The sequence below is a fragment of the Hylobates moloch genome, unplaced genomic scaffold (genome assembly GCF_009828535.3).
Source record: "Hylobates moloch isolate HMO894 unplaced genomic scaffold, HMol_V3 SCAFFOLD_4, whole genome shotgun sequence".
Lineage (NCBI taxonomy): Eukaryota > Metazoa > Chordata > Mammalia > Primates > Hylobatidae > Hylobates > Hylobates moloch.
In genome coordinates this window covers 50637828-50652966 of record NW_026652279.1, presented here as the reverse complement: position 1 = coordinate 50652966, position 15139 = coordinate 50637828, and the positions used below count along the sequence as shown (strand labels likewise).

Sequence of the window (15139 nt, the reverse complement as noted above, 5' to 3'; positions counted from 1 at the left end):
CAATTCATTCTTCCCTCTCCCTTTTCTCCCAGTTGTCACTCCCTGGTAAACCTTTTATACTTCTCACATCACAGTGTCTGCTTCCTAGAGAACCAAACAAGTTAAAACTTCCTAATGTTTAAGGACGTAATATTAGAGTCTCCGAAGTATAGGACAGCAGTTTTGTCCAAATTTATTATATATTTTTCATGTTGAGAGATATTCTTTTAATTAGATATTCGAGGCTTAGTATATTTAAGACACTGCCCTAAGAGCTATGGGGAAATATAACTTACATTTAAGAGATTGGTGTTTTTGAGAAATTTTCTGATTAGAAGGAAGGCATGAATATCTGAAAACTCACATGGAGGACATCAGTAAAAAAGGTAACACAAAGTACTGAATGGCTCACTGCTGTAATCCCAGCACTTTGGGAGGCTGAGGCAGGTGGATCACTTGAGGTCAGGAGTACAAGACTAGCCTGGCCAACATGGCAGAACCCCATCTCTACTAAAAATACAAAAATTAGCCAGGCATGGTAGTGCATGCCTGTAATCCCAGCTACTTGGGTGGCTGGGACTTGAGAATCACCTGTAACTGGGAGGCGGAAGCTGCAGTGAGCCGAGATTATACCACTGCACTCCACCCTAGGCAACAGAATGAGACTGTGTCTCAAAATAAATAAATAAATAAATGAATAACAAGTACTTTGCATGTGAAAGAGCAAGCTCATGGGGATAAAATCACTTTTTATTTTGCTTTAAATTTTAGTAGTTCCCTCTAAATTAATACAATACTTACTGGCTTAAAATCCAGGCTGTTTGTTACAAGATTAGCCGTTATTTTGTCCACACTGACTTCTCTCGCTTCATCTATTCTCCTTGCTTCTCTTTTTTCAAAAACCCAAGTCTTATCATCATCATAAACTATTTGTAGTTCTTTTAACCTATGCTTTTATGGGTGTTTCTCTTTCTGCCTGGATTGCCTTTTTTTCTGGCCTTTCTTTCTTCCATGTAACTATTATTCATCAAATCATATCCTTTTAGTAGCCATTCTTGACCCCTTTCCCCAAATCTGATGCTTTTTTGGCTGTCATTGTTATGTTGAACATATCTTTATTGTAGCAGTTACCACACTATTATAAATATTTTCTCCACTATAACCATGTATGGAGAGTAACTGTGCATTTGTCCCTAAAGCCAATAAGAGTTTCCAGTATATAGCAGTCCTACAGTGTTATTTGAGTAGGATATAGGAATGGATTAGTGAATTTGGTAGTCAAGAAATATTTCGTAGGAGAAATAGTTGAGTCAGTCTTCAGTGGTGTGAGTAGGTTTTGGGTAGGCAAAAATGAAAGAATATGAAAATGGTATTCTAGGATTGTGATAGTATGTGAACCAAGGCAGGGAAAACAGAAAATGATATGCAGTTCACCCTTGAACATCATGGGTTAGAGCTGTGTGGGTCCCTTTATACATGGATTTTTTTTTCAACTAACTGCAAATAGAGAATAAAGTATTTGTGGGATGTGAAACCTGCGTATATGAAGGGCTGACTTTTCCTGTACACAGGTTCCATAGGGCTAACTGCAGGACTTAAGTATGCACGGATTTGGGTATACTCAGGGATGCTGGAACCAACCCTCACCCCACCGCAGAATACTAAGGGACCACTATACATTAAGGGAAAGTTCTCTTAACCCCAGTATTGTTGAAATTTGGGGCCAGAATTCTTTGTTATAGTGAGCTGTACTATTCGTTGTACACAGCATCCGTGGCCTCTAAACACTATGCCAGTAAATGCCAATAGCATTCCTCAGTTGTTAAACTCATAATGTCTCCAGACACTGCCAAGTGTCCTCAAGAGGGGAGCAAGAGTTAGTGGGGAATCACCCCCTGTTGAGAGCCCTGCATTAGTGGAACACTGAATAAGTAATTTATTGATTGTTCAAAGGATTTATATGAAGTAGAAGAATTAAAGTTTAGAATTATAGAGTAGGACCACGTTAAAGTAACTTAAATGCTAGGATAGGGAATTTGAGCTCTGTATTACTGGAAATTCATGTTTGTATTCAGTAGTTGTGCTGCCTCTCACCTGTCTTCTATTCTCAGCCCCTTGCTGTTTAAAATGTAGTTCGTGGACCAGCAGTATTGGCATCACTTGGGAACTTGTTAGAAATACAGAATTTCAGATCCCTCTTAGGCTTATTGAATGATAGTCTGCATTTTAGCAAAATTCCCCAGTGACTTATATACACCGTGAAGTTTGAGAAACACTGCTTTGATCACATCACACAGAGGAATGCCTAACTCACGGCTGACCTGATTTAGAGAGTAATGTGATGACACTTGTGATTAGGAAGATGGGTCTGGTGTTTTTGATCAATTGAAATGAAGAGGTTCTTAAATCATAATGTCTCAGCCATGAGGCCATGAACACTTGCAATTAATTTTGTAATTTCTGCCACATGAATGAGGACAAGAACTATTACAGAGGAATAATTAGCAGAATTTTCTAACTGGATATAAGAAGTAAGGAAAGTTTGAACAGTAATAATAGCTTTTGAAAGTTGTGATTAAATTATGTTACTGCTGGTTAAATGGGCACCTCTGAATGAAAAACAGGTGTTGGTGATTGGGAGGATAAAATAATTTTGGTGTTAGGTTTATTGAGTTTGAGAGCTATAGGTGGAAATAACCAGGTGTAGGTAGTTAGAAGCTGAAGCATCAAGCCTTGTATTAAAATTGGGGAAAGTTCAGAATCATCTGGGTAGTAGTGTTTATCAGATAAAAGTTTTTAAGTGAGATACAAAAGTAATTGCAAGCTCAGGACTGATTATTTATTTAAAGGAAGGGGTTAGAAAAAATAGGAAGAGCTCTCAGAGAGAGTTAAGAGAAGAACTCAGGCAGAGTAATATATCAAGAAAAAATGTGAAAGTTTTTAAGAAAATGTTACTGTAGCAGCCATTTCCACAGTAAGAAGTAAGCCCTACAGAAAATGTTTTGACTATTTTTTAGTTTCTCCTCAGGACAGTACTTAGCTAGTATCACTCTAAATCCATAGCCTAGGAATTAATTCATTACTTGCAACAAATACTTTAACACATTAGGATTTAATTCTTTTCAACTGATTGGGAAGAGCTGTGCTGAAGTATCAAATTCTATAAAGTTAAAGAGACTAGACATGAAAGTGTTGAGTTTTAGATTAGGGGTCTTTGATGACATTAGGGTTTCAATGGAGTGATAGTAGCAGAACCAAATTTAAGGAATGTAGTATTTGCACCACGTATAATCACAAATGACTGTTTTCCCAAATCTATGTAGAACTTTTACTCACCAGTAAGAAAAAAATAGACACCTGGCTGTAATAGGCATTTTGCAGAAGAAAAGATTCCAAATGACTCATAAACATATGAAAAGATCTTCAACCTCATTCATAATCTGAGATATTAAAAATAAAATCTCAGTGGTATACCATTACATACCTATCAGGTTGCAAACATTGAGAAGTCTGTGATAATATCAGTTGGATGACAATATCAGCTGGTGAGTATATGGACCAGCAGGAGCTCTAAGATTGGGAGTAAATTGGTACTGTTGTGGAAAGGTTTTTGAAATTATCTGATAAAGTTGAAAATTAGTAGCAATTCTAGGGATATACTTTTGCACAAATATGCTAAGATACATGAATGGAAATGTTTCATGTGAAATTGTTCAGATGAAACAGGAACTCCATTGTCCAATAATAAACTATAAAGCAATTAAAACTAATAATATTACAATTGTATGTAAATCCAAATGATCTAAAAATAAAAGAGTAAAAAAACGAATTCGAAAAACAATAAGCTAAAGCTAAATGTTCCAATATGAATGAATCTCCAGAACACAAAGTTGAGTCAAAGAAAAAGTACAAAAATACATGTGGTCCAATTCCATTCTTAAAAAGTTCAGAAACAGGCTAAACTGTGTTGTTTAGATTTGCATGTGTTGGTTGTAGAACTATAATGAAAAATAAACAATTGATCTCCAAAGTCAATATAATAGTTTCACATTGAGGCAGGCAGGTTTTTAAGATGTTGTAGAGGAATATGAGGGACTTGTGAGGTTTCAGTAATAATGTTTGTTAAGATGTGTGGTGGTTATATGGATGTTTGCTATAAAATTGTTCATTGCATGTGTTGCATGTACTTTTTCATTTGTTATTTTACAGTAATGCATCTTATGAAAGGAACTACATAAGGAAAATAATCATATCCATGAGAGTAAAATGTGAAATAAAAATAGGTTGCAAAGTAAAATGTGAAATAAAAATTAGTTCTTTCAATACCATCAAGAACAGATGGTATTGAAAGAACCAACTTGAAATCCTGGAAATGAAAAAAAAAATCATTGAAATAAAAACTCAATGCACACAGTAAACTAAAGACTGGACACAAAATTTATGAAGTCAGTACTGAGGAATTTACACAGAAGCACATAACAATTGCTGGAAAATGTGAAAAGATAACTAAGAGATATTGGGGGCAGAGTAGATTGAGAGGTTCTAACATTGTTACTTTACCCTGCTGAGGAACTTCCTTATATTGGAAGAAAATAGGTGGTATGTACATTCCAATAAACTTAATTATTAGTGATGGTACATGTTAGGATGAGCTTAAAGTATATTTTGTAAATAAAAGTAATTGAATACATTCAGCAGCCCTAATTGGTTCTTTTGGATATATGAGTAGTTAAAGGTTGAAAGTTCAAAAGGCAGTGTTTTAAATGAAATTATTGAGTCACTTACAGGGCCAAGAAAAACATTTCATCTCCAATGGGTATGTTCAGAGGAACTTTTTTTATTTCTTAACATTTTAACAGTAAGTCATAATCATAAATTATTTTTTAAAGTATTTGCTTTAAAATTTTTTTGCTGCAAAATGAAGCTATATATATATATATATAAAACTTATCTTCCAGAGAAGTAATACCTTTAATCTCATAAAGGGAATTGTGATCTCGTTCACAGAAATTTTTTGTATATATTAAGTTGGAAGGAATTCATCGTTCTCTAAAGGAATGTATATCTTTATCAGGTAGAGCCATCTTTGTAGTGGTGGTATGAATTCTTGGTCTCATTTGTCCTAGCTTATGATCTTTTATTTTTCCAAGAATGTAATTGACGATGACATTACCTAACAAGTGTGTGTAGATTTTATATGCAGTTGTCCTTAAGCCTGCGAAATATGTTTAGATGTGACTTGGAAAGATAATAAACATATTCTTGTTTGAATGTAACTAATTATTAAAAAAATATTTAAACAGTTGAACCCACTGTGAGCCTGATAAAAGGGCCAGATTCTTTAATTGATGGAGGAAATGAAACAGTAGCCGCCATTTGCATCGCAGCCACTGGGAAACCTGTTGCACATATTGACTGGGAAGGTGATCTTGGTGAAATGGAATCCACTACAACTTCTTTTCCAAATGAAACGGCTACGATTGTCAGCCAGTACAAGCTATTTCCAACCAGATTTGCTAGAGGAAGGCGAATTACTTGTGTTGTAAAACATCCAGCCTTGGAAAAGGACATCCGATACTCTTTTCTATTAGACATACAGTGTAAGTAAATGGTAGCATTTGCTTTTTAAATATTTGTCAGCATGTTTATCAAACTTTTTTAGTTTGAATGTTTAATAGCTTTTCCTTGTTTATTTTTGTTTTTCTTTTAATTTTGTGTTTTCATAGAAATTTCATTTAACCAAAACATTTTTAATCACTTTTGTAAAGATGAACAGATGACTTTAAAGTTGCTCTCCAACTTAAAATTATATAACCATTTCCTTTTAAGATCTTAAAAGTAGGCTGGACTTAGGGAGTTATGGCCACTTGTCCCTCAAAATGTACAATGCTGAAGGACAAACAGCTTCTACATTCTAATTAATTGAGCTGTTGTTCAGTTTCACCAATGCTCCCCATCTTGTTTCCTTGTTGTTGTTTTTGAGATGGAATCTTGCTCTGCCGCCAGGCTGGAGTGTAGTGGCACGATCTCTGCTCACTGCAACTTCCGCCTCCAGGGTTCAAGTGATTCTCCTGCCTCAGCCTCCCAAGTAGCTGGGATTACAAGCGTGCACCACCACGCCCTGCTAATTTTTGTATTTTTAGTACAGATGGGGTTTCACCATGTTGGCCAGGAGGGTCTCCATCTCCTGACCTTGTGATCCCCCAGCCTTGGTCTCCCAAAGTGCTGGGATTACAGGCATGAGCCACTGCATGTGTCCTTATTTTCTTTGACTTTCCTATATGCATATTAATTAGTTTGAAAAGTTTCTTAGTGTTTAATACATTCTTTGTGATTTGTATACCATTTAAAAATTTCAAGTAGTAGAAAAGGTGATGGCTGCAGATAGCTTATAGCAAAGATAATGAAAATTAGGAACATTAGAAAAAGTATTTAGGTTCTGCTTTTACTTCTATCCATGTGCAAATTATAAATCTAGGTGTTTTTGAGGGAGTTCTATTCTTTATTGTTGCTACTTATTTGCTTTTTGATATGACATGCATGGAGTTTTAAATTACACATATTCTTTACACTTGGTGTGATGGTTTTTAAAGCTAATTCCCAGGATCTTTTTCAATCTTTATAGGGTTAACTTGAAAAGCTATAGTTTAAAAAATGTTACTACCATTGCATTCTTAAATGCTAATACCATCTTTTCTGAATTCTCTGGAGAATCCTGTTAACATTTTTCTTTTTCCTTTTCCTACCTTGCTTTTACAGAGTGTTAACTTTTTTCTTTTTCTCATAAAATTCAGATCCCAGTTGGAAGTTAATGTATTTTGCATATCCATATGTTTACCTTTCCAGTGTCTAATAATGACTGATATTTTCATTTTTTTTGTTTGCTTGAATGAAATCTTAGATATATTTCTTCTAATGTAAGTGTTTATAATATGGTTTTGATTTATTGGCTGACTCCTAAAATGTTCTTAGAATAGTCATGACATTTTTCCTTTTGTAAATTGGAGACCTATAAGACATGTAAACAAACTTAAATATTGTCTTATAGCACAAATTTATACCTCAATATTTAGAGATATCCTCTTGGGATACTTTAATGCCTAAACTCACAGATATCTGGACTGTTCTTTCAGCAACATTTTTTAGTACCACTTTTAAGTTACAAAAATGTTTGTTAATCTTTGGTTTTGTTTTTTTTTTAATTTATAAGAAAATTGTACCTTATTAAAAGTTCAAATTTTTACCACTCTTTTGTAAATTTTGCTTTCCAGTAGGACAGTCTTCCCTGGCAGAGGTAAAGACTGATCTGGTCTCTCTCTCTCTAGCTTCTCATCAGATCATGTGCTGCTAACTTAGTTTTCTATGTAGCTCACAGAAAGCTAGAGAGTCTCTGCATCATACATAACTAGCACTTCCTTGGGGAAGCCTTTTATCACCTCCAGCCCCATCCCCAACTTAAATTAGGCCTTTCTTTTTATATTCTCTCTTAGCATCCTACTCTTTTTCTTCTTGGCCCTCATAAGGAGTTTTAGTTAAGTATTTTTAAATGTCATCTTCCCTGTTACTATTAGAATGTAAATTTTATGTATATGAAGTCTGTGTGTATACCAAACACCTAAAACAGTGTATTATTTCTTTTTTTTGAGACGGAGTCTCGCTCTGTCGCCCAGGCTGGAGTGCAGTGGCGCGAACTAGGCTCACTGCAAGCTCCGCCTCCCGGGTTCATGCCATTCTCCTGCCTCAGCCTCCCGAGTAGCTGGGACTACAGGCACCCGCCATCACGCCTGGCTATTTTTTTTTCATATATTTTTTAGTAGAGATGGGGTTTCACCTTGTTAGCCAGGATGGTCTCAATCTCCTGACCTCATGATCCTCTGGCCTCGGCCTCCCAAAGTACTGGGATTACAGGCGTGAGCCACTGCGCCAGGCCAAAACAGTGTATTATTTCTAAGTGCCATGCCTGGCACTTATTAGGAGCTAAACAGAGTGATGGTTGAATGAATGATAGGTATTGGACTTAGTAGTTTGGAAGTATATATTTATATTGCTGGTAGATATGTATAATTGCTCATTTAACTAGTTATGTTGCTCATATGCTAAAAGACTTTTGGGTACATGGAATGGACGAAAGTTTATGTTTTAATACATTCGAGGCCCTAGCTAATTTACTTCAGTTGTAAGTACGTAGTCATGGAAAGCCTGTGTCACATCTCTACATGCCCCCAATATATTAATTAATTGTAACATAGGGAATCTAATCACTGTAATTGACCTGATATCTCTTAGAAGATATTTCCTTTTAGATTAAATATCTCTTTAAAGACTGTTTTATATGGTGACTTGGTACTACATGGTACTTAAATGCCATGTCTTATTTAATGAAATACTGTAATGTATTTGCTTTGTTCCTGTATCTCTACATCTCACATAATAGGATTCTTACATTTTGCTTTTGGTGATTATAGGTTTATGAATATTCCTTAACATTCAGCATTTCTAATTACTTAAACTGTATGTAATATAATTGCCTGTTTGGGGGGGTACTCATTCTCCATTTTATTCTTTCAGTCAGCCAATACTTATGGAGTAGTGTCTTCCATATTGATTATACATGTTGAGACTAAGGAAAAATGATTCCTGTTCTTCTAAGGCTTTATCTATCATCTTAATATTTTATCATATATATTGCATTTATCATTAACAAAAGATAACCTATCCTATCATGCATTTATTTTATAGATGCTCCTGAAGTTTCGGTAACAGGGTATGATGGAAATTGGTTTGTAGGAAGAAAAGGTGTTAATCTCAAATGCAATGCTGATGCAAATCCACCACCCTTCAAATCTGTGTGGAGCAGGTAATGTTATATACTTCGAAAGAGAAATTATCTGAAAGTGAAACCTTCTTAAATCCCCATTCTAAATTGTTTTTCTCTATATAATACATGATTATAGTAATAGCAGAAAGTTTTAATTAAATTTTCTGTCTTATCCTGCCCCACCTGTCCCCACCTTCCTACCCCCTCAGTTCTGATCTTTAGAGGCTGCTTTAGCAATTTTGGCAGTTTCTTATGATTAGTTACAGTCAGAGGTCTTAAGCTGCTACTACTTAATAGTTTTTAACATTGTCTATTGACTTCTTAGATAAATAATTATGATTTTATGTCTACTCCTTCATTTACAGACACACCCATATTCACACATTCCTACCTTTCATAGTCCAAATGAAATTTTAGCTATTTTTAGTTAAACTCAGTAATCACTGTTTGCTTCTCTAGGACAGGTAAATGTTACTAAGAGCTAAGTAGTAGTATACCAGACTTCTGTTTTCTCTTGCCTATAGCCATTTGTTTTCCTAATGGCTAATATTTGCCTCTTTTTACTTGTGTAGTTACCATGTGCATAATTTTCTTTCTCTGAAATTTCAAACTGTTATACCAAGGTTTTTATTCATATTTTGTCAGTATTCAGGGCCTATTTTGATCTCCAGATGTATCTATCAACTTGAATAATTTTCTTATTTTTTGGTCATTTCCCTCTTTTTTATTCCTGTTCACTCTTTTTGGAACTTCTGTTTATTGTATAATAAATATCATTTCTTCTATATTTTCAGATGGTCTTATTCTTCCTAGAAGATTTTCTTGATTTTTTTTTTAAAAAGAATTATTTCTTCCCCAGATAGTTTTTTTCTACTTTCTACATACTGTCTCTTTTCCCTCCAAGTTCTTTTATTTTTTGGTTTGGTCTTTCATTATGTAGATATTTATTAATCTTGTTGGTTGTTTAGTCTTTCACGGTGAAGTATTAAAATAAAATGCTTAGTGGATGCTCTCTCTGCAGTGGGGATTGCTCATTAGATTCCACTTAGAGTAATCAGGTAGAGATGTGATTATTTTCCTGGGGAGGCTTCAGATATCACTGATAGAAGAGTGGAAGTCTTTATTTCATGGCCATTCAGTTTATTTCTAGAATTAACCTGCATTTTTTTTGCCCGAGAGATAAATGTCTGGTATTTGTACAGAGACAGGAGGAATCTGTTGTTTTGTTGTGTATCTTTTAACTTGCTCTTGGCCTCCTTCTAGTTTTCTGAGGTACAGTGAGTTGAACTCCAAATTTTTTTTTGGATTCTTTGGACCAAATTTGCTGCTTTCTCATCCATGTGTTTTTTCATAAGCAACCCTTCACCCTAAAGTACAACTTTTCAACTTTGGCACTATTGATATTTTAGGCCGATAATTATTTTTTGTAGTGGGCAGTCCTGTGAATTGTAGGGTGTTTTGAAGCATCCCTGGGTTGAGAAACACTGACCTAAGGCATATATTGTTTTTTAAATCTATTTTCTGTCTTCTAAAAGTTTGTTGAAACATCTTGTCTGTTGAATTCTGCCTCCTGTTTTCTCCTCTAGGGTTTTTAATAACTTTTTAATTTCTGTACTCTTTCTGGTGGGATTTTATGGGAGTTAGGAAGCACTGTATCTGGTCAATCAGTTGTCTTTAAGCATGGATACTATTTTAAAGGTAGAGAAAACCTTTTTCATTTACATTTTTTTTTAAATGGGAAGCAGTCATTAGTTAAGATTTTTATTTGACAGAGTGTTTCTAAAAGCCATACAACTCTGGATTCTGATCCCAGTGTCTAAACTTCTATATGTCTTTTTTGAGTAAGTCATTTAACCCCTCTAATCCTAAATTTCCTTGCCAGTAACAGTACTTCATAGAGTTTTTGTGAGGTACAGACAATAAATATAAGTCATGTAACATAGACACAAGGGCATAGAAGATGCTTTTGTTGTAGGTTTAATGTGATATTTAGATATTTCTAACTCTAAGTCATTTTACGATTTCTCAGAGAATTAAAGGGAGTTAAAACCTTGAGCCCAAAGTACAAAGGTAATTGTTAAGACATATATAGTTTATTTTCATTGTTATCCTTGTAGAAAGAGTTTACCTTTTGAAAGCCGATACTTGCAAAAATTTTCTTTCCAAAGCCTTCTAAAGAAAAAGGTTGAGTGCTTTTGTTTTTGTTTTTTAAACCATGTAAGCATGTTATCTTTATCCTTCAGTGCTGAATTAAAGTACTACCAACTCCAAAAGATTTTACAGGTTATTTTACCACTCACTACACTTGAGATTGCAAAACAAAATTAGTCTATCTATTCTTCAGTGTTGATTTGCTTCTTTCCACCTTTTTATTATTGTTTGTTCTTATTCCCTGTGTAATCATTCGTCAATCTTCTATGTACTTACATAATTGAAAATAGAGACTACATTTTATTTACTTCTGTATCTCAGCACCACCAGCAAAGCAGAGTATGGCAAATAGTGGGATCCTAGTAATTGAATGAAGGAATAAGTGAATAAACTTTTTGAAAATCTACTTAGCCTAAACTGTAGTAGTTGAGCACCTAGGTTTACTTGACTTTTTAATCTTCTTTTCTTTCTTTCTTTTTTTTTTTTTTGAGACAGAGTCTCACCCTGTCATCCAGGCTAGAGTGCAGTGGTGCCATCTCATCTCACTGCAACCTCCCCTTCCTGGGTTCAAGTGCTTCTCCTGCCTCAGCATCCCAAGTAGCTGGGATTACAGACACCTGCCAGCATGCCCAACTAATTTTTGTATTTTTAAGTAGAGACAGAGTTTCTCCATGGTGGCCAGGCTGGTCTCTAACTCCTGACCTCAAGTGGTGTGCCCGCCTTGGCCTCCCAAAGTGCTGGGATTACAGATGTGAGCCACTGTGCCCAGCCTTATCCTCTTTAAAAAAACCAAAAACAAAACAAAAAAAAAACCTGTAAGCTTTAAAAATACTTATTTATTGTTTTTTTGTTGTTGTTACCCTCAGGTTAGAAAAGTGATTTTTAGCAGTATGCTTAGTTCCATTACAGTGAATGGCTTTAGAGTTCTCATAGTCGGACTCTACATGGTTTATAGTAATATGTATACTAGGTATAGGACCTCTTAGCCAAATTAGCGTAAATACTGTTTTAAAGAGTTATTATTGATACCAAATAGTATCTTGGCTTTTATTGTCACAGATGCCCACCTTACAAATGAAATTATTTTATAAGAAGACCCATTTTGCTGTTTTAGAAATTATCTTTGGATGGAGCACAGTGTCTATTTGCGTTAGCATTAAATGATGCTCTATAAATATGTTATAGAGGGTGCTAAAACATTACATATTTAAGTGAGATGACTTTGCATGAAGAAAATTGTAGATATGTCATGAATAGATCCCTGATTCAATGAGAATTTTAGTTTATTTGATACTGTATGTATGTCTTCAAATATATTTTTCTAACTTCCAGTTTTCTGAATAAAATTTTTTTAATTATATTTTTTCTCTGCTTTTCTCCCATTTTATTATGTTGGCAGAGCCACGCTTACATGGACTGCTATTTTGGAAGAATGGGTGTTCTTAATGGCCTTTATTCGTTCATCTTTATTAAAATGAAAATTTGTTAACTTTTTTATACTTTCATAGTGAATTTTGTCTAAGAGATGCTTTTTTAGTTTGCATAACATCTCAAACATATAATGTCTCATTTTAACTAGCTGTCAATAAATATAGTCTGAAGATACTTATAATAATTTTATGCATTTTAAAATCTAGGTTGGATGGACAATGGCCTGATGGTTTATTGGCTTCAGACAATACTCTTCATTTTGTCCATCCATTGACTTTCAATTATTCTGGTGTTTATATCTGTAAAGTGACCAATTCTCTTGGTCAAAGAAGTGACCAAAAAGTCATCTACATTTCAGGTAAGTTACTATCTGCTTGCAAAATGAGTTATTTAAGACATTTCTGAATAATCATAATAACAATATGATCCTAAGCAATAATTTATACTTGTAAAGATACAGATTCTTCAGTGTGAAGTTTTTCCAAATAATCTGAAAGGAATATGATAAAATAATCCTATCCTGAGATAGGTATGTAATGTGGCATCCTTTATTGAAATGTCAGAGTGTCTGTGCAATAAGTTTATTTATGTTTTGATGCCTTTACATATAGTTAATTTTTCAGTTCAACAGTACTATTTCTTTAATACATAGTATGACTTTCTAGATTCTTTTATCTTTACACTAAGAACAAATAGTGATTTTTTTCTTTTGCTTTGATGACCACTTTGTACACAGTTGTCTGGTAAATAAAATGGAATATTAAATTTGATGACTTGGCTTGTTAAATAGCATTGTTTCCCACTTAATATGGGACTATAGTATTGTGTTATCGAGAGGTGAAATAGGAATGCTACTGAAAATGTGTTAATGAAATAAAATTTATGATGTTTTTTTATTGTCCTTAAACTACTAATAGCTTAGATTTTTGACATTCTATTTGTTTCACTGAATATTTTTGTTAATTTGGCTGAGTATAAATTTTGGCATTCGTAAAATAGCTAAAAATACATCTTTTCCTGGTTGTGGCTGCAAGTAATAAATTATCAATAGAATGCTTATTTATAAAAATTCAATAAAATATTTTGAGTATCTCCTTACTGATTACAAGAATGTAGCAATCTTCCTAACAAGTGGAAAATTAAGAGGGAAAAGGAAGAGAACCTAAGAAACTCAGGTTTGTATGGTAATTATGGAATAAACAGTTAAGGGTTTTATCTTTGTTCAGATCTAAAACTAGATAAATTAGAGGTTTTGGCGAAATTTTGTGCTTGCTGAAGTGTTATATTCTCAGTCCTTGTGTGATCAAAGAAAAGTACCACTTTTTATATTGTCTTACAGCACTCACCACAGTTTTTAGTTGTATGCTCATTTCTTTGCTTATTATTTATCTTCACAATTCAGCAATTTGTGCTTGGTTTATTCACGACTGTATACTCAGCAGTAAGCATTGTGCCTGGCACATGATAGAGGTGCAAACTTTTTTTTTTTTTTTTGCATGTCTCTAGAAAGAAGCTTAGAGCTGTATACATCCCTAGCCCTTTCTGCCAGTATCAGTGCTTTGGTGGAAATCTGTATTTTTTTTTTCTTTTGAGACATGGTCTCGCTGTGTCACCCAGGCTGGAGTGAGTGCAGTGGTGTGATTTCAGCTCACTGCAACCTCTGCCTCCCAGGCTCAAGCAATCCTCCCACCTCAGCCTTCAGTAGCTGAGACTACAGGTACACACCACCACGCCCAGCTAATTTTTGTATTTTTTGTAGAGATGGGGGTGGTCTCTCTCTGTTGTCCAGGTTGGTCTTGAACTTCTGAGCTCAAGTGATCTGCCCACCTCAATCTCCTAAGGTGCTGGGATTACAAGCGTGAGCTACTGTGCCTGGCTGGAAATCTGAATGAGGTTACATGTTAGTATATTACTCTCTCTTTAGTAGAGAATAAGCCAGGGAAATGCATAGTTAAAATATACTTAAGGACTGTTTACTTTGTTTCTGTTGTACAATTTGGTGTGGGATATTATTTGTAAACCTTAGACTCAATATATCTATGTAATCATTTAAATATCAAGGCTTGGCTGGGCATGGTGGCCCACACCTGTAATCCCAGCACTTTGGGAGGCCAAGGTAGGTGGATCACCTGAGGTCAGGAGCTTGAGATCAGCCTGGCCACTATGGTGAAAACCTGTCTCTACTAAAAATACAAAAATTAGCCGGCATGGTGGTATGCGCCTGTGATCCCAGCTACTCAGGAGTCTAAGGCAGGAGAATCGCTTGAATCCGGGAGGCAGAGATTGCAGTGAGCCCAGATCGTGCCATGGACGACAGAGTGAAACTGTCTCAAAAAAAAAATTAATTAAAAATAAGTAAATATCAAGGCTCATTTTGGACACTCTTGTATGTACTGATTTAATTGATAATATCCTAAATTTATACTCTTTTGTCATTCTGAGTCCAGTGTTCAGTACTCTTGTGTGTCCAATTGCCTATTAATGATCATTAACTCTATGTAGTAGTCTAATAGGTATTTACAACTTAACGTATTCAAAACTGAGGTCCTGATCTTTCTGTTGCTCCTTGATACCAAACATATTTCTGTACTCATCTTCCTTCTTTCAGTTACTGGTACTTCTTTCCTTACATTTGTTCAGGATACAACCCTTGGTAGTTATTCTTGATTTTGCTTTTTCTCTCACACCCTAGTTAATTCATTAACAAATCAGTGCCAGCTCTTCCATTATGTTAAATATAGAATCTTACCAGTTCTTCAA

At 34.7% G+C, this 15139-nt stretch overlaps 1 protein-coding gene across 9 annotated transcripts in view; it reads left to right on the top strand.

The window, feature by feature from the left end:
* Window positions 1-15139, top strand: part of NECTIN3 (nectin cell adhesion molecule 3) — a 130309-nt gene that overhangs the window by 43071 nt on the left and 72099 nt on the right. For all 9 annotated transcript variants that reach the window (XR_009213136.1, XR_009213135.1, XM_058437529.1 and 6 more), the window contains exons 3-5: window positions 5283-5579; window positions 8719-8836; window positions 12586-12737. Coding sequence is in view for 7 of the 9 variants with exons in the window: in XM_058437529.1 (XP_058293512.1) it covers window positions 5283-5579; window positions 8719-8836; window positions 12586-12737 (567 nt within the window). In the remaining 2 variants the exon portion in view is untranslated. The remainder of the gene's footprint in view (window positions 1-5282; window positions 5580-8718; window positions 8837-12585; window positions 12738-15139) is intronic.